This window comes from Malaclemys terrapin, chromosome 21 (assembly GCF_027887155.1).
Source record: "Malaclemys terrapin pileata isolate rMalTer1 chromosome 21, rMalTer1.hap1, whole genome shotgun sequence".
In the NCBI taxonomy this organism is placed as follows: domain Eukaryota; kingdom Metazoa; phylum Chordata; order Testudines; family Emydidae; genus Malaclemys; species Malaclemys terrapin.
The window spans coordinates 10,270,962-10,293,318 of NC_071525.1; the positions used below are offsets into that span (position 1 = coordinate 10,270,962).

Consider the following 22,357-nt stretch of genomic DNA (forward strand, 5'->3'; position numbering starts at 1 on the left):
ATACTGGGATAGGCATTATTACAGTGTGTCCCTCAGTGCTATGTATATAAAAAGTAAAACAGAAATTTGGAGCAGTAACTTTACAAATGAGGCCTTTATATATAAATGTTTGTAATTAGTTACAGTACTGTCCAGCCATGTTACAGGTTACCCTTACTGCAGGTTGTCACCCTCTGGGATAAGCTTTACTGGGCAGGAAACAGGAGTGACTAGCTCCTCTGTTCCATTGGCTGCATTGCTCTGCGATACCCCAGTAGCTGACATAGGTCCAGTTATTTCTTATAGCTGCTGTCTTCCAGATAACCCACTGAATGGACAGTTGCCAATTTATCAAACGTTGCTGTGTCAGAACTTAGTGTTGGTACCCAGACATTGAACAAGGTTGTTTTGAATAACATGTGTCTCAATTATCCAAAGCCCAAAATTTGGTGGTGATGGGGGACTTCAACTATCCGGATATATGTTGGGAAAATAACACAGCGGGGCACAGACTATCCAACAAATTCTTGGACTGCATTGCAGACAACTATTTATTTCGGATGGTTGAAAAAGCTACTGGGGGGAAGCTGTTCTAGACTTGATTTTAACAAATAGGGAGGAACTCGTTGAGAATTTGAAAGTAGAAGGCAGCTTGGGTGAAAGTGATCATGAAATCATAGAGTTTGCAATTCTAAGGAAGGGTAGAAGGGAGTACAGCAAAATAGAGACAATGGATTTCAGGAAGGCAGATTTTGGAGAGTTGATAGGTAAGGTCCCATGGGAATCAAAACTGAGGGGAAAAACAACTGAGGAGAGTTGGCAGTTTTTCAAAGGGACACTATTAAGGGCCCAAAAGCAAGCTATTCCGCTGAGTAAGAAAGATAGGAAATGTGGCAAAAGACCTCCTTGGCTTAACCACGAGATCTTGCATGATCTAAAAAATAAAAAGGAGTCATATAAAAAATGGAAACTAGGACAGATTACAAAGGATGAATATAGGCAAACAACACAGGAATGCAGGGGCAAGATTAGAAAGGCAAAGGCACAAAATGAGCTCAAACTAGCTACAGGAATAAAGGGAAACAAGAAGACTTTTTATCAATACATTAGAAGAAAGAGGAAGACCAAAGACAGGGTAGGCCCACTGCTTAGTGAAGAGGGAGAAACAGTAACAGGAAACTTGGAAATGGCAGAGATGCTTAATGACTTCTTTGTTTCGGTCTTCACCGAGAAGTCTGAAGGAATGCCTAACACAGTGAATGCTAATGGGAAGGGGGTAGGTTTAGCAGATAAAATAAAAAAAGAACAAGTTAAAAATCACTTAGAAAAGTTAGATGTCTGCAAGTCACCAGGGCCTGATGAAATGCATCCTAGAATACTCAAGGAGCTAATAGAGGAGGTATCTGAGCCTCTAGCTATTATCTTTGGAAAATCATGGGAGACGGGAGAGATTCCAGAAGACTGGAAAAGGGCAAATATAGTGCCCGTCTATAAAAAGGGAAATAAAAACAACCCAGGAAACTACAGACCAGTTAGTTTAACTTCTGTGCCAGGGAAGATAATGGAGCAAGTAATTAAGAAAATCATCTGCAAACACTTGGAAGGTGGTAAGTGATAGGGAATGGCCAGCATGGATTTGTAAAGAACAAATCATGTCAAACCAATCTGATAGCTTTCTTTGATAGGATAACGAGTCTTGTGGATAAAGGAGAAGCTGTGGATGTGGTATACCTAGACTTTAGTAAGGCATTTGATATGGTCTTGCATGATATTCTTATCGATAAACTAGGCAAATACAATTTAGATGGGGCTACTATAAGGTGGGTGCATAACTGGCTGGATATCCGTACTCAGAGAGTTGTTATTAATGGTTCCCAATCCTGCTGGAAAGGCATAACGAGTGGGGTTCCGCAGGGGTCTGTTTTGGGACCAGTACTGTTCAATATCTTCATTAACGACTTAGATATTGGCATAGAAAGTACACTTATTAAGTTTGCGGATGATACCAAACTGGGAGGGATTGCAACTGCTTTGGAGGACAGGGTCATAATTCAAAATGATCTGGACAAATTGGAGAAATGGTCTGAGGTAAACAGGATGAAGTTTAATAAAGACAAATGCAAAGTGCTCCACTTAGGAAGAAAAAATCAGTTTCACACATACAGAATGGGAAGAGACTGTCTAGGAAGGAGTATGGCAGAAAGGGATCTAGGGGTTATAGTGGACCACAGGCTAAATATGAGTCAACAGTGTGATGCTGTTGCAAAAAAAGCAAACATGATTCTGGGATGTATTAACAGGTGTGTTGTGAGCAAGACACGAGAAGTCATTCTTCCGCTCTACTCTGCACTGGTTAGGCCTCAGCTGGAGTATTGTGTCCAGTTCTGGGCACCGCATTTCAAGAAAGATGTGGAGAAATTGGAAAGGGTCCAGAGAAGAGCAACAAGAATGATTAAAGATCTTGAGAACATGACCTATGAAGGAAGGCTGAAAGAATTGGGTTTGTTTAGTTTGGAAAAGAGAAGCCTGAGAGGGGACATGATAGCAGTTTTCAGGTATCTAAAAGGGTGTCATAAGGAGGAGGGAGAAAACTAGTTCACCTTAGCCTCTAAGGATAGAACAAGAAGCAATGGGCTTAAACTGCAGCAAGGGTGGTCTTGGTTGGACATTAGGAAAAAGTTCCTAACTGTCAGGGTGGTTAAACATTGGAATATATTGCCTAGGGAGGTTGCGGAATCTCCATCTCTGGAGATATTTAAGAGTAGGTTAGATAAATGTCTATCAGGGATGGTCTAGACAGTATTTGGTCCTGCCATGCGGGCAGGGGACTGGACTCAATGACCTCTCGAGGTCCCTTCCAGTCCTAGAATCTATGAATCTATGAATTAGGATGTAGTGTGAGTAATCCCAAATTATGACTGGTGCTACCAGGGATTTTTTATTTACCCATTTGTAGTTATTGTGTAACTTAAGGTGGGTTTTTTTATCAATTTGGTTTTTTCCCCCTTGCCTTCATGTTGTTTGCTGCCATTGGTTTGTTGATTTTTACCTGTGTTTTGGTTAAACAGTTTAGCAAGGTTATGCACATTGTAAATGTGAGGTTTTTACTCACGAAAGCTTATGCCCAAACAGACTCCTTGTTGTTTTTGTAGATACAGGCTAACACGGCTACCCCCTGATACTTGTAAATGTTGTACAGCAATAATACAGTAATACAGCAATAATACAGGTGCTTTTACACAGTAACCAAATTTAAATTAAATGACAGTTTAACCTGGTTCAGCTAGTGTTTTTTACCTGATTGTTAATTTAATTGTCCATATATGATAGACTGAGGTATAGTTGACCAGTCTGTTATTTATAAAGCACTTCATTTTCCTTTTCTTGATGCTTGGGAGTTCCTTCACTGTCTACTGATATATTCTGGTGTCTTTGGCATGTGATATCTTCTGGAGTCTTTGGTCTATGGGATGCAACCTTAAACAGCTTAAGTTAGTTCACATAATAAAGTGTTTTGTTTGTTTTTGACATTTCTTTTGTTTTTAATAACTCAAATTTAATAGACAGATTATCTTGGTATGTTTACAATATGATGGAGACCAAGTCTTCTCTGAGAAGGGGTATTGCTTTCCCCTGGTGAACTCTGTTTTAACAATAGAGTTAATAACAGAATTTTTACCCAAGCTTTTTAGAGCTAATATGCTCGTGATACCAATTCCACTTTTGTTAACTGTTTAGAAGCGCAAACGTTAAAAACCACTGCTTCCCTTTAACATAACATAAAAGAAACGTGTATAAAATTAAACCAAAATAAATTTTAAATGCAAGTTTGTGCAAACACTTTAAGGGTATTACATTTTCATGATACTTCGCTGTGTTTGTGAGACAAATGTGGAAAAGGTGGAAACCTGTTGAAATTGAGTGGTTGGCTTTATGCATAAATTGCTTTAAATTGTTTTAATTTACAATTTTTTAAATTGTTTTAAACATTTTTGCTATGATATTCTTATAACTATATTTAAAAGTGAAAACAAGTTTACAAAAAGTCAAAAAGAAAGTGACTTTTGTTATTACCTTTATCTTAATGTTGAGTTTTCCCCTCCTTTTTTTTTCTTTGAATAAAAAATAAAGTAAAAATGAAAACTGTGATTAATAAAAGAGAATTTTTTGTTTTCAGTTGCATTATTTGTTGAGGCAGAAATATATGTATACATATATTTATAACTGAATCCTTAATGAACTTTGAAAAAAAAATGGTATTAGTAATATTATGCTGGTTATAACCCAACCATAATTTTAAATAGTGTGGTACCACTTCTTCTTTTTTTTTAAAGGGCATAAAATTGACTTTTGTTGCAGCAAAATAAAAACAAAGAAACCAAAAAAAAAAAAAAATCACGTGACACACACACATAACATGGGACAACATACGTGACATACAGAACAAGCTGCAGAGCCCCGGAAGGGCGGATTGGCCCTCTTGGTCCTGCTAGTTAAGGCAGAGGGCTGGACTTGATGACCTTTCAGGGTCCCTTTCAGTTCTATGAGAGAGGCCCCACTAAAGCCATCAGCAGGAACAGTAAGTGTCTGAACTGTTCTTGTTTCTGCTCCTAACATCCTGACCCAGCTTGAATCCTGGCCTCTCACTTGTGGTTCCCGACCTCCAGTTTGTCCCCTGCCTCTGACCCCTGGTAGCCTGACCTGGCCTGACTCTGACTCCTGACTCCTGGTTCTGATCTCCAGTTTGTCTCCTGCTTCTGAGCTCTTGGCATCCTGGTGTAGCTGACTCTTGACTCCTGTCTTGTGACTGTGTGCTCTGGCCACTAGGTCTGGCTGCCCAGTGCCCACGACCCAGCCGTGACAGCCTGACTAGATGATCAGATCGGGATCAGGAAAACTTTTTTGAACTAGTTAAAGTTGGTTACGATTCCCAACCCTCAGGTGACAGAATCTGTGTCTGTCTCTTGTAGGTGTATATCTGGCTCCTATCACTGCAGTATCTGAGCCCTCACCACCTTCAGGGTATTTATACTCACAGTCTGCCTGTGAGGTAGGGCAGGGCTATTATAGGTTAGGGGAATGAGGTCGAGAGAGGCTGGGTCTCTGTCTTTTCTGCTCTACACCCAACGGTAGCCAAGCTCTCCGCCCCGTCCCCCTGCCCCAGCTCACCTCCGCCTCCGCCTCCGCCTCCTCCCCTGAGCGCGCCGTGTCCCTGCTTCTCACCCTAGAACCCAGCACTTCGTGGCAGCAAGCACTTGGAGGGAGCGGGGAGGAGCGGGAACGCGGCATACTCGGGGAAGAGGAAGGGCCGGGGCGGCGATTTGGGGAAGGAGTCTAATAGGGGCAGAGTTGGGACGGGGACTTTGGAGAAGGGGTTGGGATAGGGGCAGGGCAGAGGTGGGAGGAGGCGGGGCAGGGGTGGAGTCAGGGCAGGGCAGGGGGGGGTCGAGCACTTACTGGCGCCGTGAAAAGTTGGCGCCTATGCTCACGGGAACTTGAGACTTCGTGCTTTTGTTCCTGGGCGTCTCGTGTTGGGGCTGGGGGCAGAGAGCAGAAAGCTGCTCATCTTCCCTTCCAAGGCTCTTCACAGGCTGTCCCCACCTACCTTTTGTCTCCCATACACTATCCAGATGTGGACTCACTCCCGCCTCTCATCAGCCCATGCTGCCAGCCTCCAGAGCCCACTGGCTCCATTTTCAAGCAAGCCCCTTGGTGGGCTTGGGGGCAGGAGGAGCTCCCTGGACGCATCCGCACCATGCCTGTCTCCTCCTCATTCAGATTCTGCTTTGCCCCAATGCCTGCAGAAAACTCACCAACCCTCAGGCGGCTGGTGAGTGGAGACGGCTACCCTCACACTGACCAGTTCTGTCTCATTCCTTCCTTACGCTCCCCCTGTCTGTCCCCACCTGTCATCTCAGACTGTGCATGGCTCAAGGCAGGGACCACCTCTCTGTTCAGTGTTTGTGCAGCACCTGGCACCGTGCGGTCTGGGCCATGACTGGGGCACCTCGGCGCTATGGTAATACAATAACAAGAGGACCCACATGGGGCAGGAGTCCCAATCCAGACACCTTGCATAGATGGGCTCTGCCCGAGAAACACTGCCAGCGGTGGGTTCACATGGGCAGCTTGGCGGGCAGGGTGGGATGGGAGCAGAGATCACAGCCCTGGAGTCTCTGAGCTCAGGAGGGAGGTGGGGGAAGGGGGAGTTGTCCTGGGGAGGGAGTGATTGTTGGGGGACCAGCTCCTCAGCGGGGGTTCGTGCAGGGCAGGCTCTGAGCATGCCCACCAAATCGAGCCCCACAGGCAAGGTACAGCCTGGCCCGAGGTTCCCTCTGGAGCCTAGGCACTGAGCTGCTCGGCCGTATCAGGGCTGCAGCAGCTGGGCACATGTCCACTGGCTGGAATTTAGGCACCGTGAGGACTTCACTGGTAGAAAATTAGGTGCCTCCAGGATGAGATGGCTGCTGCGCTGGGGATTTAGGATCTAACTTGTTGACTTAGGGGTCTAGAGTGGCAGGCAGGCTCCCCAACCCTTCGTGGATCTAGGCCCTTGTCTCTCTGATCCTCAGTCCCCGTCTGCACAATGGGCTGGTGGCGCTGCCCTGCCTCCCCAGGCTTTGTGAGGATGAATGCAGTGAAAACTGTGAGGCGCTCAGATACTGCAGTGATGGGGGCCTGTGATGGGATGTCTACCCCATACATGGCCTGAAAGGGTTAATGAGGTTAAGATGGGGCCGGATAACCAGGCAGGGGACAGCTGAGGGGGATTAGGTGGTGTAAGTCATCTCCTCACTAAATAAGGAGGGAGCTCAGTTGAGGAGGAACAGGCAGGGTGGGGGTAAGGCCAGGACGCTGGCAGCAGAATGGGGCTGCAGGGAAGTAGTCTTTGGTCACTGCCTGGGAGAAGGGAGGTGAGGTTGGGGCTACAGAGCTGAGTAGCCTGCAGTTACTCCCTGGGGGGAAGGACTGTGGGGGCTGGCAAACCCAGAGAATGGGGGTGACAGGGAGCTCAGGGAAAAGGCAGTAAGGACCAGGATGGAACAGACCTTGGCTGCTGGTCAGAGGGTTCCTGAGCTAGTGCCTGGAGTAGAGGGTGGGCCCGGGTTCCCCCACCAGCTGCTGGAGGAGGCAGGCAGTGAAGGGCAGGCTGCTGTTTCTGTAAGGAGAGACTGGGGTACCCCGGAAAGGGAGGACACATGTACCTTGGCCGGAGGAATGAACACAGAGCATCTTGCCTTGCTAAGAGAAGGAAGGGCTGGCAGCAAGAAGAGGAAAGGAGGCATCAGAACTGGCATCAGTTAATCCCCTGAATGACCAGGAGGAGCCGCCCTAGTGGTGAGTGAACCCCAACAGGACCAGAGAAGTGCCGTAGCTAGACAGTGCAGAGAGCGCATGGGCAAGGAGAGCATCATTGAGCCAGGCCCCTGTCCTAGTGGCATTTTATACCCCCAGCTTCCGTGCCCCATTTCAGACAAAGGAGTGTCCCCACTTCTTCCGTTAGGAGTTACCATCTCAGAGGTGATGGGGTAGGATTAACATATATCCGGGTGTTCCCAGACACAACCTCTTTTTTGGTCCTCCAATCTCTGTCCAGGAGGATTTTTGAAATATGAAAAAATATCCATGAATTTTTCCTAGCTCCTCCTTTCCCCAACGTCAGTTCTGGTAGAACTGCAATTCCTGGCATGCCCTAATAGTGACATGCTTTTTTACTGGTTTGGCATCTCACTTCTGTGCTAGCAGCAGCACTGCCTTCAGAGCTGTGCAGACAGCAATGGGCAGCTGCTGGCCAAGTGCTAGCTTTGGAGGCAGTGCTGCCGCCAGCAGCAGTGCAGAAGTAAGGGTGGTGTGGTATTGACTGTTGAGTCACTGAAAGGGATTCTGCTTGTACAGCACCACTTGGGGGGAGGGATAGCTCAGTGGTTTGAGCATTGGCTTGCTAAACCCAGGGTTATGAGTTCAATCTTGGGGGGCCACTTAGGGATCTAGGGTAAAATCAGTACTTGGTCCTGCTAGTGAAGGCAGGGGGCTGGACTCATTGACCTTTCAGGGTCCCTTCCAGTTCTAGGAGATAGGATATCTCCATTTATTATTAACTTCAGGGACATATCTTGCAAAGTCTTTCATGGCTACTTGAGCAATCAACCGCAGCTGAGAAAGATAGGCTCTACAGAGAAATATGCATGGGCCCAACAGGAAGACGTGCACTAGGAAAGGACTGACTGCATGTAAAATGGTATATTTAAATTTGATTTACATTTATTTTTGAGGCCCTTACACTTGTTATTTATAAATGTTAGTGTGACGGGTTTTCCTGGAGTGTAACCTGAACTGTGGGACCACTGAGCTCTCTGTCCCACCAGCCTGGGCTTCCTCTCACACTGTGATGCTGTTGGTAAGCCACAAACCTCTGTCTGGTCCTGCACTTACACAGATATCCATAGGCAGGGACACAACTAACTGAGTTACATGAATGCTTCTCCCAGCCACGCATGAACGAACAATAGAGAGGCTCCAGCAAATTCCCCCCAGCTCCTCAGCCTTGCACCCCAGAACTCTACCATCTTGCACTAATCAGAAGTCTGACCAGTGTAAGTTCACCACTTCTACAAAGGAAAGTGGATGTGCACCAGCCTTTGAAACCTGAGGCGATTTCCCAAGCACATCAACACTGTGTTAGGCAAAATATAAAATAGATTTATTAACTACAGAAAAATAGCTTGTAAGTGATTATAAGTAGTGAGCATAGAGATCAGACTTGGTTACTTAAGAAATTAAATAAATTCCCAGTCTAAGTTCTATAAACTAAAGAGGATTTGAATCAAGCAATGTCTCACCCAGATAGATAGTACAAGCAGATTACAGATCTTCAGTACAAAGGCTGGAACTCTTCTCCACTCAGCACCACCTCCCCAGTTCGAAGTCTTTGTTCTCCAGATGTGTTTCCAGGTGCTGAGTTGTGGGGGGGAGTGAGGCCAAGTGATGATGTCACTTCCCCTCCTTTGTAGGTTCCTTCAGTTGCTGGAAAGATCCTTTGCTATGAAGTGAGTCAAGCAGTCTCCATTGTCTACGTGCTCCCTCTGAGAAGTCTCCATTGTGGACAGTTCCTGGGACAGTGGTTGGGAGTGTGGATTCCCTTTAATGGGCCATCAGCACGTCTGGTTCCTCCATTGTTGCACCTGAAAGGCTGTTTGTGGGTGTTCCCAACCTCACAAAATATTTCAATAACACACACATAGCAAAACTTCATAACACCTCCCTATTCATTATTCTGTCAAACCATCTTATCTTTTATTAGATTTGGATGTACCTGTACTATCTGGAATATATTTACATAAATATCTAGTGCCTAGTGCAGGAGCAACAACTTTGCCATGTACTGAATGTTTATCTGCTTTAATACATTGTCTGACTTTGATTCACAGGCTCTGGTTCAGGCCTCAGATCTTGCACCAGGCCCAGTGCTCCAGGTTCTATCTCTCTACTACATCCCCTGCTCTTTGGCTTTTTATGGGGAGAATGTTTACCCATTGTGATGGGTTGTCACCCCTGGGATGGAGTCTGGGAGCTGTGGGAACTGCTGTGCCCTTCTACTCACCCAGCTTTGCTGGCCCTTTTCCCACACTGCTTTGCTGGTGACACACAGCCAGCCTCTCCAGGCCCTATTATCACCCAAAATGACAGCAGATGGCGCCATACACCCAACTGAGTTACCTGAGTGCTTTACCTAAACCACTCAAGAGCCTTTGCTCACAGAGCTGAAATTTCCCCCCAGACACTTCACTTAAAGGCACTCTGGTTTAGATAAAATATAGAACAAGTTTATTAACTATAAAAAAATAGATTTTAAGTGATTATAAGTGATAGCAAACAGATCAAAACAGATTACGTAGCAAATAAGCAAAAATGCAAACTAAGCTTAACATACTTGTTACCAGATTTGCCTATTACTTTGGGGTATGCTCATTTATTAGGGTTACTCTTCTCAGTGGGTGGGGGGTCTGTATTTCTATCCATTTACTGCTTGTGTCATTTGTGTTCTCATACGGAGCTCTACTTCTCCCTGCTGCAAGTTCCCGCCCAGTGGAGCTATCCTGCAGGACCTAGGTTCCCCAGGGCTGGGTTCTTCCAGCTCCAGAATTAGCCAAACACACACACACACACACATTAACCGAGCATGTCTGAGAGGACCGGGTTAATCAGCACTCCCAAGCTGACCCCTTATATGTCTCTGGACTCAGCAGGCTGGGTCGAGGAGCATTTCCAAGCTGCACCCTCATAGGCTCTTGGACTCAGCAGGCTGGGTCGAACAACACTTCCAAGCTGCCACATATGGTCCCTGGTTCAGCACGTCTCTATCCCCACTTTCACGTTACAATTGTTCTGGTAGTAACCCACTTGATGAGCAAACCCCACAGGATTTTTGGGTGATTCAGGGATCTTTTAGCGTAGGCATGAGGAGCGTTGCTGCAGAGTGAATGAGGAAACAAACAAACAAAGAAAAAAATCAATGAGGGAAGAGAAAGACAGAGAGAGAGAGAAAGAGAGAGAGAGAGAAGCAACCAGCTTAATCATGAAAGTTATTTATTGCCAGGTAATAATCACAGGAGAGCCAAACAAAACAGTTATAAACTTGGTTATAAAAGTCAGGTTTAGAAAACTATAACTGATCACACAAGTCAGGGTCAGAAGGCTATACTTAGAAAGAGAGCTGGGTTCTCACCACTCTGTGAAGCTTGACACGATCGGGTGCCCCAGGTGGTGGTGGTAGCTGAGGGTCCAGAGTGCTGGAGACAGGCAAAGACCCCAGTATGTTCAGTCAGAAGAAGATGAAGTCCCAGTGGAACTGATGCAGATTTTGGATCCAGGCATCAGAACACTTACTTGAGCATGGGTAGGAGTTTTTGTAGAGAAACAAGAATGGATCAAGGGAGAACACTAGATTTATGTGCAAACAAGGGAGAATATCAAAGTTGTTTTGTTGAGGCTAGACATTGGAGCTGATCATTCCTGGCTATGGGTGGTGTTCCTTGGAGAGAGCTCACAATGCAATTAGGGAGCTTCACTATTTTGAATACTAATAAAGGATTTTTTACTAGAATTGGTCTGATAACTGCTGAGCTGGGTGTGGGCAGGCGGGTTCATTAACATCTGGAGCAGAGATCCCCCATCATGCAGTGCTTCCCTGCTTTTCTGGTCCCAGAGTTCTGTGTGGTTCTTGCCTTGGAATCTCTGTTCTCCATTCTGACAGGTTTCAGAGTAGCAGCCGTGTTAGTCTGTATCCGTAAAAAGAACAGTTCTCCATTCTGTATGCTAATGGGGATTCCTCCTTGTCCCATCTTCGATGCAAATGAGGCTAGGGGAGTTTCCTTAATCCTGTCATCCTTATCCAAGGAATTTAGAGTAGTGATCTCACAAATGAGGTCTTCATATATACATTTCTTGTGATTAGTTACTACACAGCACTGTCCACCCATGTTATACATTGCCTTTACTGTTGGTTGTCACTATCTGGTAAGTTTCGCTGGGCAGGAGACAGGAGCAGCCAACTTCTCTGTTCCATTGGATTGGCCTGAATCACTGTGACCACACACTAGAGTTGTGATGTTAACAACATTCTCGGCATAACAAGCCGTGTGGGGTGCTCTTTAGGTTTGCATTGCTCTGTGACACACCAGTTGTTGATGTAGATCTAGTTGTTCCTTGTAGATGCTGTTTTCCTGATAACCTACTGAGTGGACAGTAGCCAATTTCTCAAATATTGCTGTCAGGATTCGATATTGGTAACCAGACACTGAACAAGGTTTCTTTAAAAAACACATGCCTTAGTGAGGATGCAGTGTCACTGATCCCAAATTATGACTGGTACTAACAGGAAATGTGTCTGTACAAATGACAAGTTACATACAGCAGTGCTATGCTGAATTGATCAAACAAACGCAGGGGGACGGATTCAGGGTACATTACAACTCCATAGTTACACAGAAACCTTCTCCCTTGATATACATTACACATTTCATTGCATTTACTATACACTGCATCCATCACCCATATGTGGCTTGGCTTGGTTAGTTTGCAGGAACCAATCCCTGTGCAGCAGGTGTTGTGTACAAGCTGACGATGATATGACTTGCTCTTTATCTTATCCCTACAGTCTGTCTCTTCTTATCGAGTTCATAGTAAATACTTCCCTGAGTGTTTTCCATCTTATTTTAGTTGGCTCAGGCATTCTGTCTTCTTGGCTTCCTGACTTATCTGATTTAGAACAAACATTCTGTTTGCCACTGAATCATTTATTTCCTTCCCTAATGTTATCTTCAAACATTAGGCCTCCCTCCGTGTGTTAATTACTCAGGTCAGGCCAGGCCTTAGCTACATTCCCCTGCTTCTTTCTTTTCATATCAGCATTTGTTTCCTTTGCATCATATTCCTGTCTTTCTGTGCTTTCTTCTAGTTTATTACCCAGCAGCTCATTCCCAAAACTGCAAAGGGGGTAATCATTTGAACCACCATCAATATTAGGCTAAAAGTACGAAGTTCGCCTCCTCTGGTACAGCCCAGCCCGGTGTTTCCACTGGCTAAACAGTATTATTCCCAATTGCTTGTTGGGCACCAATTGTTCTATTTTCCTTTGTACCCAATTGGTGATGTTAATGGACAAGGGAGGTACAGGTGCAAAGAGCTTGTCACCAGTGATTCCCATTCGGTGTTGTCTGTCACAGCCTCTGTCACTTTCTCCTTTATCTTCACACTTGGCCATAGGTTGGGCCCTTTGTTTTCAGTTTTTATTTCATTTAATTTCCCCCGGGAATTTATCAGTGTTTATTACCACAACAACAAAAACAGGTGAAACTCATGCAAAAAACTATTAATGATTTTTCTGGGTAAATATCGGAGTTTATTTTGGTGGAAGGAAAGACAGGGGGAACAAGTATTCAGTAGATTAATTCTTTGAATTCCGTTCATCAACATGGTTTGCTGCAGAACTAAAACAGAACTCAAAACACAAGGCCACCTCTGAGTTTAAGAAAACAATATATCTCTAATCCTCAAAGAAAATTTTCATTTGAATAAACTGTTTACTGTTGTAGACTTAGAAGTATTAGGCTATAAATATTTACATTTAATAATTGGGCCACACCATTTGCAGCACATACACCGAACTTCGTCCTTTTCTCCTGTTTTTGTTTTTTTTAATCCGTGGATCTTCTCACATGCTTAAAGGTAAACACATGTATAAATCTTCAAAGATCAAGGCAATACATAGCTTTTCTTATACAATTTCCGCTATCAGTTTACCTGTAAGTAAGGCTCTTCATGTTCAGTTTTATTTTGTTTAAAAATTCCTGGGAATTTATCAGTGTTTACTACAAAAAATAAAAAATGGGTGAAAATCAGTACAAAAAATTAACTTCAGTTTTCTGGTAAATATCATGGGACAGGAGGACAGAAAAAACAACATATGGAGAAAAGTAAGAATACTGAAAAAGAGTTTAATGCTGTGGTTTATTTTATGAAATGTACATTAACAGTCCATACACATATGCACAGGCATGCGTGTGTGTATCTTCCACTACCTTCCCTTGCTTTAACAGACAACCTCGCAAGTGCACTTAGAATAATTTATTATTAACATAAACATATTTACCTCATATAATGTATTAGAGTTTCCTAACATTATCAGTATTTTCCTGTACATGAGTGGTCAAAACTGAGGATGAAAATCAGTGAAAACTGAATAATAGCTTTTGTAAATCCTGGGAATTTTTCAGTTAAAATCAGTAACAACTGAAAACGAAGGGCCTTGGCCATAGGGCCTGGGTCCCAATCTGAGTCAGAGAGGGGAGGTTCAGACAAAACCCATCCAGGGTGCAGCTGGGAACAGCTTCGGACTCCACACCGACAGTGCACACCTCTGCGCTACCGCACGACACCCTCTTGACCATAGCGCCCTTGGGCGGTCACCTGGGTGGCCCATCCCTAAGGCTTGCCCTGCATCCAGGCTCCTTGGGCATGGTGTTGTTCCCGCAGAGAAGTTGTGGTATCCCAGAGCACACACTATGTCCCCAAGCAGCACCACCTCTTTCACTCGCTCTTTAATGACTAGATGGGCCCAACCTCCCTTGTGGTCAGGTTCATTCTGGCCTAGCACTCACAGAACCATCTGCTTGCTTCACTGACAGCAGGCTGTGTAAATTTAATCTCCTTCGGGTGCTGCCATTTTCACACTGGGATAGTGTTGTTTATAGCTTCCATTCTCTACTCTACACATACTGTTAACGTATAAGGATTTTTGAGGATTCCTTGGCCATGTAGGAATAGCAATTATAATTGTTATAGTCCAATTATTAATTTCCTGTGGTGCCCAAGGTCCAGGACCTTCTAGCCTTGCAAATTGAATCTGTCCCCCATGAGAGTATGAATTCCCTTTTCCACTCGTGTGGTCCATTTGATGGGGTGTATTGACCCTGCACTGGGCCAATAGGGCCAGACCAATCACTGTGGGTACAGGAGGCCACATCCCCTCTCCCCTCCTGCACATGCTCCGGGTGGAAGGGACAGATAAAAGGAGGCAGCCCAGCTCAGTCTGAGCTGGCTGAGGAGGAGGAAGGACGTGTGCTGTAGGCTCCTGAAGAGGCACCTGTGACTCTCCAAGCAGTGGACGCCGTGGACCCGGATTATGCTGTCGACGAACAGCCAACTGTGGAAACTGACTGGGATGCCAAGCCACTGCCAGCCAGGGAAATGCCAGAGATGCACCTAACGGTAGGAAGTGACCCAGGAAATGTAGTAGGAGTCAGTGTGTAAACCCTTAATGGGGAATCTCCCGACTTCATAGGGCCTTGGGTCTGAAACTGATGGAGTGGGTGGTCCTGGGTTCCCCTACCCCACCACACAGGACAGTAGGCGTGGCGACTGTTTGTTTGCCTGCCTGAGAGCTATACTGACTGTTTGCTCTGCCCTGCCCAGGGGCTACAGACTGATTGTTTGTTTTGCGCTGGCCAGAAGGTTGGAACCACAATTGCCATTACCAGCCCCAGCCACGAGGCTCAGGGGCTACAGACTCTTTGTTTGCTTGGCCCTACCAGGGGTCCTGGGCCCTCCTTGCTGCAATTACCTGATCTCACAGGGAGTCCTGACGACTGTGTGACTGGGTGTACCAACCTCACACTGGGCCAACGGGGGGTGACCCTGCCCAATACAGGGCCCCCTGTGACATGTGGTGGAGAACGCGGGCAACAGTCAGGCCCTGTTGAGTAGACAAAAAGAGGAGAACTAGGTGAGGAAAACCCCACAGCTGGTACGGATACTGAAAAGATATTAAAATGGATGCCAGAAAACCAGCAGCAGCAGGCCCATCTGCTACAGCAAATGGCTGCCCAACAACAATAGATGGCCCAACACCAAGAACAACAGCAGCACTTGATCAGGAGCTGGCGGCACAATACCAAGTCCAACAGGAGTAACTGGTTCAACAGATAGCAGTGCTCCTACATGCACTGGGACCACCTGGCACCGCTGAGATGAGCTGGGGAACAGAGAGCACTCTGACAGTGTTACCGGTGAGACTGGCTATGATATCTCCCAGGAGCATGACCTTTGGCAGTGGCTCAGAGACTCTGAGACTATTGCCGGTGATGGTTAGGTACTGAGAAGTTGACAGGACCTCAAGTGGTGGAGGCCATCGTCCTTGAACAGTTTATGCAGAGTCTTCCCAAATATATATATTTGAGGCCTTTTTGAGCTTTACAAAAAATTTTACAAAAATTAATTTGTTTTATGATTGTTGTACCTGAAACATACTATTTAAAAAGCGTGGTACCACTTATATTTAATAAAGTATAAAATTGACTTTTGTTGCAACAAAATTAAAGCCAAAAAAAGTGATGTGACACACAACACACAACACAGGACAACGTACATGACATATTTGTGATGGGTTTGGTTACAGAGACCCCCTTGGGACTGTCACCTGATGTGTTGAAACTACCTCTGAGCCTGTTTTCTTTGCCAGCTTGGGACTCCATAACCCTGTCTTGTTGAGCCAGACATGCTAGCCTACTGCAACACAGACCCAAGTCTGGTCCACGCTCCCAAAGCTGCAGACTTAACTAAAAAAAGCTCAGCAAGTACTCTGGTCTCCAGCACCCAGACACCCAGCTCCCAATGGGATCCGAACCCCAAATAAATCCGTTTTACTCTGTATAAAGCTTATACAGGGTACACTCATAAATTGTCCGCCTTCTATAACACTGATATGCACAGCTGTTTGCTCCCCCAGGTATTAATCATTTACTCTGGGTTAATTAATAAACAAAAGTGATTTTATTAAGTATAAAAAGTAGGATTTAAGTGGTTTCAAGTAATGACAGACAGAACAAAGTATGTTACCAAGCAAAATAAAACAAAATACGCAAGACTAAGCCTAATACATCAAGAAACTGATTACAGGTAAATCTCACCCTCAGAGATGTTCCAATAAGTTTCTTTCACAGACTAGACTCCTTCCTAGTCTAGGCCCAATCCTTTCCCCGGTACAGTTCTTGTTAGTTCCAACTCAGGTGGTAACTAGGGGATTTTTCATGACTGGCCGCCCCTTTTGGTCTGTTCCACCCCGTGTCCCAGACCCAGGGAGGTGAGTAAGTAAACAGAGCCATTTACAACCAATTCTCCTAGCCAATGGGAGCCATCAAGCTTCCAAACCACCATCAATGGCCCACACTTTGCATAATTACAATAGGACTTCAGAGTAATACTTCATATTTCTAGCTTCAAGATATAAGAATGATACATACATACAAATAGGATGAACACACTCAGTAGATTATAAACTTTGTAATGATACCTTACACGAGACCTTTTGCATAAAGCATATTTCAGTTACATCATATTCACACTTATAAACATATTTCCATAAAACATATGGAGTGCAATGCCACAATACTAAACAAACATAATTATTTTTTAAAATGCTATTAAATGGAACTAGGAAAAGCTCATATTTCAAATATTAGTCAGTGGTTAGGATTAGAAGCAGAATTAACATTTCTGTTGCTTGACAATCATCTCTTCACAGAAGTTAGGAATATTTCCAGCTGTTGCATTTCTGGAGTGTGGGTGCTACTGAACTGAAACACCGCATCCATGACCTGCTGGAGAACTGGGAAGACACGTCCTACTCCCAGAGTGGCCAGAGAGACCAGAGCGACCAGAGCTACCAGAGCCTGCCCCGCAGCTGCAAGGAAATTAAAGCCACCCGTACCGGGGCTGGAGGTGAGTGCGGCAGAAGCATCCCTGGACCTGCAGAAGCTGCTTTGCCTCTGCTGGGTGCCTGCTCCAGACCCAGTGTAAAGGCCACAGCTGGGTCCAGTCCGTTCAGATGCACCCGGGCAGCTCTGTGCTGGGAGCAGGGGCACCTGCCTGCCCGTGGGCACAGTGGGGAAACGCATTACCAGGGCTGGCTGTGAGACACTCTGCTAGCCCTGCCAGCCCCAGCAGGCGGGAGATGTGCTGCAGCTGACAGCTCCCTCCTGCTCCAGCCTGTCTGCCTTGTCAGCAAACTCCTCAGGGCCCACCAGCCTAAACCTCGCCTAGCCGGTAACTCAGTGAACTCCAGCCCCCAAGCTCCGCGGAGACGTCTCTCTGCAGCGCACAGCCCCTAGCATTGCACAGGACAGGAACAACTTCTTGTTATCTTGACTGGAGCTAACAATCACCTCAGTTCAGTCAAAGCACTGGGTTGAGTTAGATAAACAGTCAAACCAGTTTATTGAAGTGAGTTCCAGTAGACGGGCTCCAGACAGAAAGGGCTCCCAACAAACAAAAGTAAAACTACTCTGTCTAATGGCAAAGACGTAACTTCACAAGGTTTGTTCCAGGCGTTTCCCGACCAAACTTTCTTTCCCAGCAGTGGCTGGTTAGTCCTTAGTCAGGCTCCCCACAGAGTCCCAGGTTCTGCTCTTCCTTGTCTCCTCTGGTGAAGGAATCTTAGGGGTTAACTCCCCTCTCTTTATAGCCCAATAAACCTTTGAAATGGATCCGGCCAGCGTTCCTGTTCCTGCTGGGGTGGGTGCCAGGCTGTCTTCACCCCACTGGTGATTTTTACAATGCAAACGAGTGACACGAGAACTCAGCTCTCTGCCGCACCCTGCTGCTTAGGCCCCTGCCACACACAGCAGCTGCTGGAGACAAAAGCTTGTCGGGGCTCCTGCTGCCTCATCAGGGGCCGGCTGGTCTCCCCCAGCAGAGAATTTCACAGGCACAAGTGGCACAGAGGCGCCCAACTCCCATTGCCCAGCGTGTGCCTCTGAAAATCTGCCCTCCCCCCCCCCCATGGACCGTGGCATGAGTCTCAGCTGGAGGAAGGGCATGCAGGACTCAGACAGGGACCCAGAGGCTGCCCTTGGGGCTGAGCCCCTCCAGTGCCAGGCGACGTCCAGGCCGGGGCGGGTGCTCAGCACCTTTGACAGTCTGGGTGGCAGATTCTTTGCCTGACTCTGTTCCACCCATTGTTCCGCCCCCAGACCGAGTCACCGCAGGCTCAGGCCCAAAAGAGGGACACAGCGCGGGGACACAGACAGTAGGAGGGGCAGGGGGCTCTGAATGAGGCCTGGGGCCTTTCCTGAGCACAAATTGCCCCCGGGCCTGATTCTCGGTTACACTTAGGCCTGGTCTGCGCACGGCGTCTGTGCCGGTGTCACTGTGACAGGTCGGGGGATGGGTTTTCCTGATATATTGGGGGAAAGGTGCCTTAGACAGGGACAGTCTATTTCCCCCCCCCTATGGGAATGGCTATCCCAGTATAAAGCCACTTTAAGCCAGTATAAATTGTGTCCACATTAAGGAAGGAAGAACCCCATGAACCGCTACAGGCTTTGGACCGACTGGCTAAGCAGCAGTTCTGCAGAAAAGGACCTGGGGATTACAGTGAATGAGAAGCTGGATATGAGTCAGCAGTGTGCCCTTGTTGCCAAGAAGGATAACGGCATATTGGGCTGTATTAATAGGAGCATTGCCAGCGGATCGAGGGAAGTGATTATTCCCCTCTATTCACCGGCACTGGTGAGGCCACATCTGGAGTACTGTGTCCAGTTTTGGTCCCCCCACTACAGAAGGGATGTGAACAAAGAGGAGAGAGTCCAACAGAGGGCAACGAAAATGATTAGGGGGCTGGGGCACATGACTTACGAGGAGAGGCTGAGGGAACAGGGGTTATTTCGTCTGTAGAAGAGAAAAGGGGGGATTTGATAGCAACCTACAACTACCTGAAGGGGGGGTCCCAAAGAGGATGGAGCTCGGCTGTTCTCAGTGGTGGCAGATGACAGAACAAGGAGTAATTGGTCTCAAGTTGCAGTGGGGGAGGTCTAGGTTGGATATTAGGTAACACTATTTCACTAGGAGGGTGGTGAAGCACTGGAATGGGTTCCCTAGGGAGGTGGTGGAATCTCCATCCTTAGAGGTTTTTAAGGTCAGGCTTGACAAAGCCCTGGCTGGGATGATTTAGTTGGGGTTGGTCCTGTTTTGAGCAGGGGGTTGGACTAGATGACCTCCTGAGGTCCATTCCAACCCTGATACTCTATGATTCTAAGGAGTTGTAGCGCTTTAACTACAACAGTATCATTAAAGTGCTACAGCTTGTGTGTGGAAAAGCTCAGTCCCTGTCCTTTTGGAGTCCCTGTAATTTGCACTCACTTCCCGCTGCCTAGGGGGCTTTAGTGTCCCTGAGAATCGGGCCGCTCTGCCCCGGGATGCAGGAGCACATCCTGCTCCAGTGACTCCGGGTTTGCCCCCCGCTGCAGGGCACTAGAAGCTCCTCACCTGGGCGTTTTCCATTTAATGGCTGGCTCTGAGAGGGCCCTGCCCCGTTCCCCGGCCCTGGCTGACCAGCTCGGTGCTCCCCCCTTCCCGCTCCGTCCCCTGCAGATGGGATTTAAACCCTGCGCACCAAGAACGGCGAGACCTACCAGACCTTCTGCGACATGACCACTAAGGGGGGCGGCTGGACCCTGGTGGCCAGCGTGCACGAGAACAACGCCTACGGCAAGTGCACCAATGGCGATCGCTGGTCCAGCCAGCAGGGGAACAATGTCAACTACCCAGAGGGAGACGGCAACTGGGCCAATTACAACACCTTCGGCTCTGCGGTGGGCTCCACCAGCGATGACTACAAGGTGGGGTCCCCTTCTCCATGGCCAATAGCTACCTGCTGGGGAGAGAGGGTGCGTTAGAATGTGGTTGAATGCACATGGGGAGTTGGGAGACATGGGCATGGGGGTAATATGGGGGGATGGCCCAGTGGTCAAGGCAGTGGCGTAGGGCTAGGCAGACCTGGCTTCTATTCCCTGCCCTGCCACAGGTCCCCTGTGTGACCTAGGGCAAGTCACCTAGTCTCTGTGCCTCCGTTCTCCCCGGTACAATGGGGAAGGTGCTTCTCTGCAGGTGTCACAATAAATATACCACAGCTGGTGATGTGCCCAGATGCCCTGGTGATGGGGGGTCCTGGTAAGTATCAGGGATGTGGCTGAGAGGTTTCAACTGGGTCCTCGCTTTTCAGAGCCCTGGTTATTACGATCTCCAAGCCCAGGACCTGTCCGTGTGGCATGTAACCAACAAGACGCCGCTGAAGGAATGGAAGAACAAGTCCATCCTGAGGTACCACACCGAGACCAGCTTGCTGTCCTCAGAAGGGGGGAACCTCCTCAAACTCTACCAGGTGATGGCACTGGGCTGGGGCTTTGGAGGGGCGTGTGCAGGAGGGTCCGGGTGGCTCTGCTGGCCCCAGTTTAGATGGAGGAGCTGGGATGGGAAAATTCTCAACACTCTAAAAGCGCTCCATGCTGGGGGGGGCTGATAATGGGACAAGGAGCCTTCCCCTCGACACAGCCCGTTGGAATCTGACTGTGACCTTGGTGTGAGATGAGCTGGCTGGTCTCAGGCAACTGCTGATGTTCACGTCCCAAACCAGCCACCCCCCTTGTCTCTGACGTGCTGACAGATTCAGCAGAGGGAGTGAATGGGTCATGGAGACTGACCCCACCTCATGCCCTGGAGATGGGGGTGGCCATTGGACACAGGTGCTTTCGTGCTATGTCAAGCCCTCGACCCACCCTGGAGCCCTGGCTTTGGGGTCCAGGCTTTGTCCTACCAGGGGTATTTCCTCAGTGCCAGGCTGGTGGGCAATGAGGTGCGACACATGCTGATTCTCACCTATTATCATTTACTTCCCGCATTGTGCCAGCCCCCTAGCAGACCCACCAGACACCAAGGCCCCATGGTGCTAGGTGCTGCACGGACCCAGAACAGAACAACTGTCCCTGCCCCAAACAGGCTGTGATGAATCTACCCCAAATGGCACCTTGACATGCCATATTTCCCTGCTCACAGCTGGGGTCACTGTGCCCCAGGGCTGGTCCGTGTGGGCAGCGGCACTGACTGAACAAATCACCCAGAGAGCATGTGTCAGTGAAGCTGACTTGTCTGTGCTGGAGCTGCCCTGCCACAGGGACAGAAACTAACACTGGATTCTCGCTGTGTTTGTGTCTCCCAGAAATACCCAGTGAAATACGGCACCGGCGTCTGCAAGACTGACAATGGCCCCGCCGTGCCCATCATCTACGACTATGGCGATGCCCAGCAAACCGCCAACTATTACTCTCCAGATGCCCGAAGTAAGTCTGCAGTGAGTGTGTGTGTTCTGCCTCTCCAGCCGCACAGATCAGCCCTGCCCAGGAGTTAAATTTTCACTCCTGGGGGAATTCTGTGCCAAAACATTAAAAATTCTGCACACAATATTTTAAAATTCTGCAAATGTTACTTGTCACGCCAGTTTCAATTATTTTGGTAATTTATTTCAAAATACCTGTCAGCAAGTCTGTCTGTAACAATACAGAAACACAAAAATCCCCCCCCCCCAGGAGAAGAGAGTTAAAGAAACCCCTATGACAACCCAGATCCTGCTTCTCTACCTCCTTTCTCCCAGAGCCCAACCAGGGGGACAGACAGTCACACCCCCTTCCTCCCAGACCATAGCCACAGCCACCCCCCCAGCCAATATACCCAACGCCCCTTCCCTCCCAGAGCCCAGCCAGGGCCCCTTTGCCCAGATACCCACACCCCTTCCCCTCAGAGCCCAGCTGCAGCGCCCCCCAGCCCAGGCACCCACCCTCTCCTCCTCAGAGCCCAGGGATCCAAAGGGAGTCACAGCCTAATGCTGGGGCCCAGGCAGGGCTTGCTCTGTGTTTGCTGCGAGCTGCCTCCTTCCCTTCACTGCCAGGAACCCTCTAGCTCTCTCCCCCTGCCTCCGGCAGTGTCTTCTATGTGCGAGCTGGGCTAGGCTGGGTCCAGCAGCCCCTACTGGTGGCCAGCAGCACTGCAG

The 22,357-nt window shown here is 47.6% G+C and overlaps 1 protein-coding gene across 1 annotated transcript in view; it reads left to right on the forward strand.

The window, feature by feature from the left end:
- Nucleotides 1–22,357, forward strand: part of LOC128827318 (intelectin-1-like) — a 39,040-nt gene that overhangs the window by 12,375 nt on the left and 4,308 nt on the right. Inside the window, 6 exon segments of the mRNA XM_054011177.1 lie at nucleotides 5,784–5,809; nucleotides 14,642–14,748; nucleotides 17,067–17,256; nucleotides 19,906–20,153; nucleotides 20,537–20,695; nucleotides 21,530–21,650. Of these exon segments, the coding sequence (XP_053867152.1) occupies nucleotides 5,784–5,809; nucleotides 14,642–14,748; nucleotides 17,067–17,256; nucleotides 19,906–20,153; nucleotides 20,537–20,695; nucleotides 21,530–21,650 (851 nt within the window).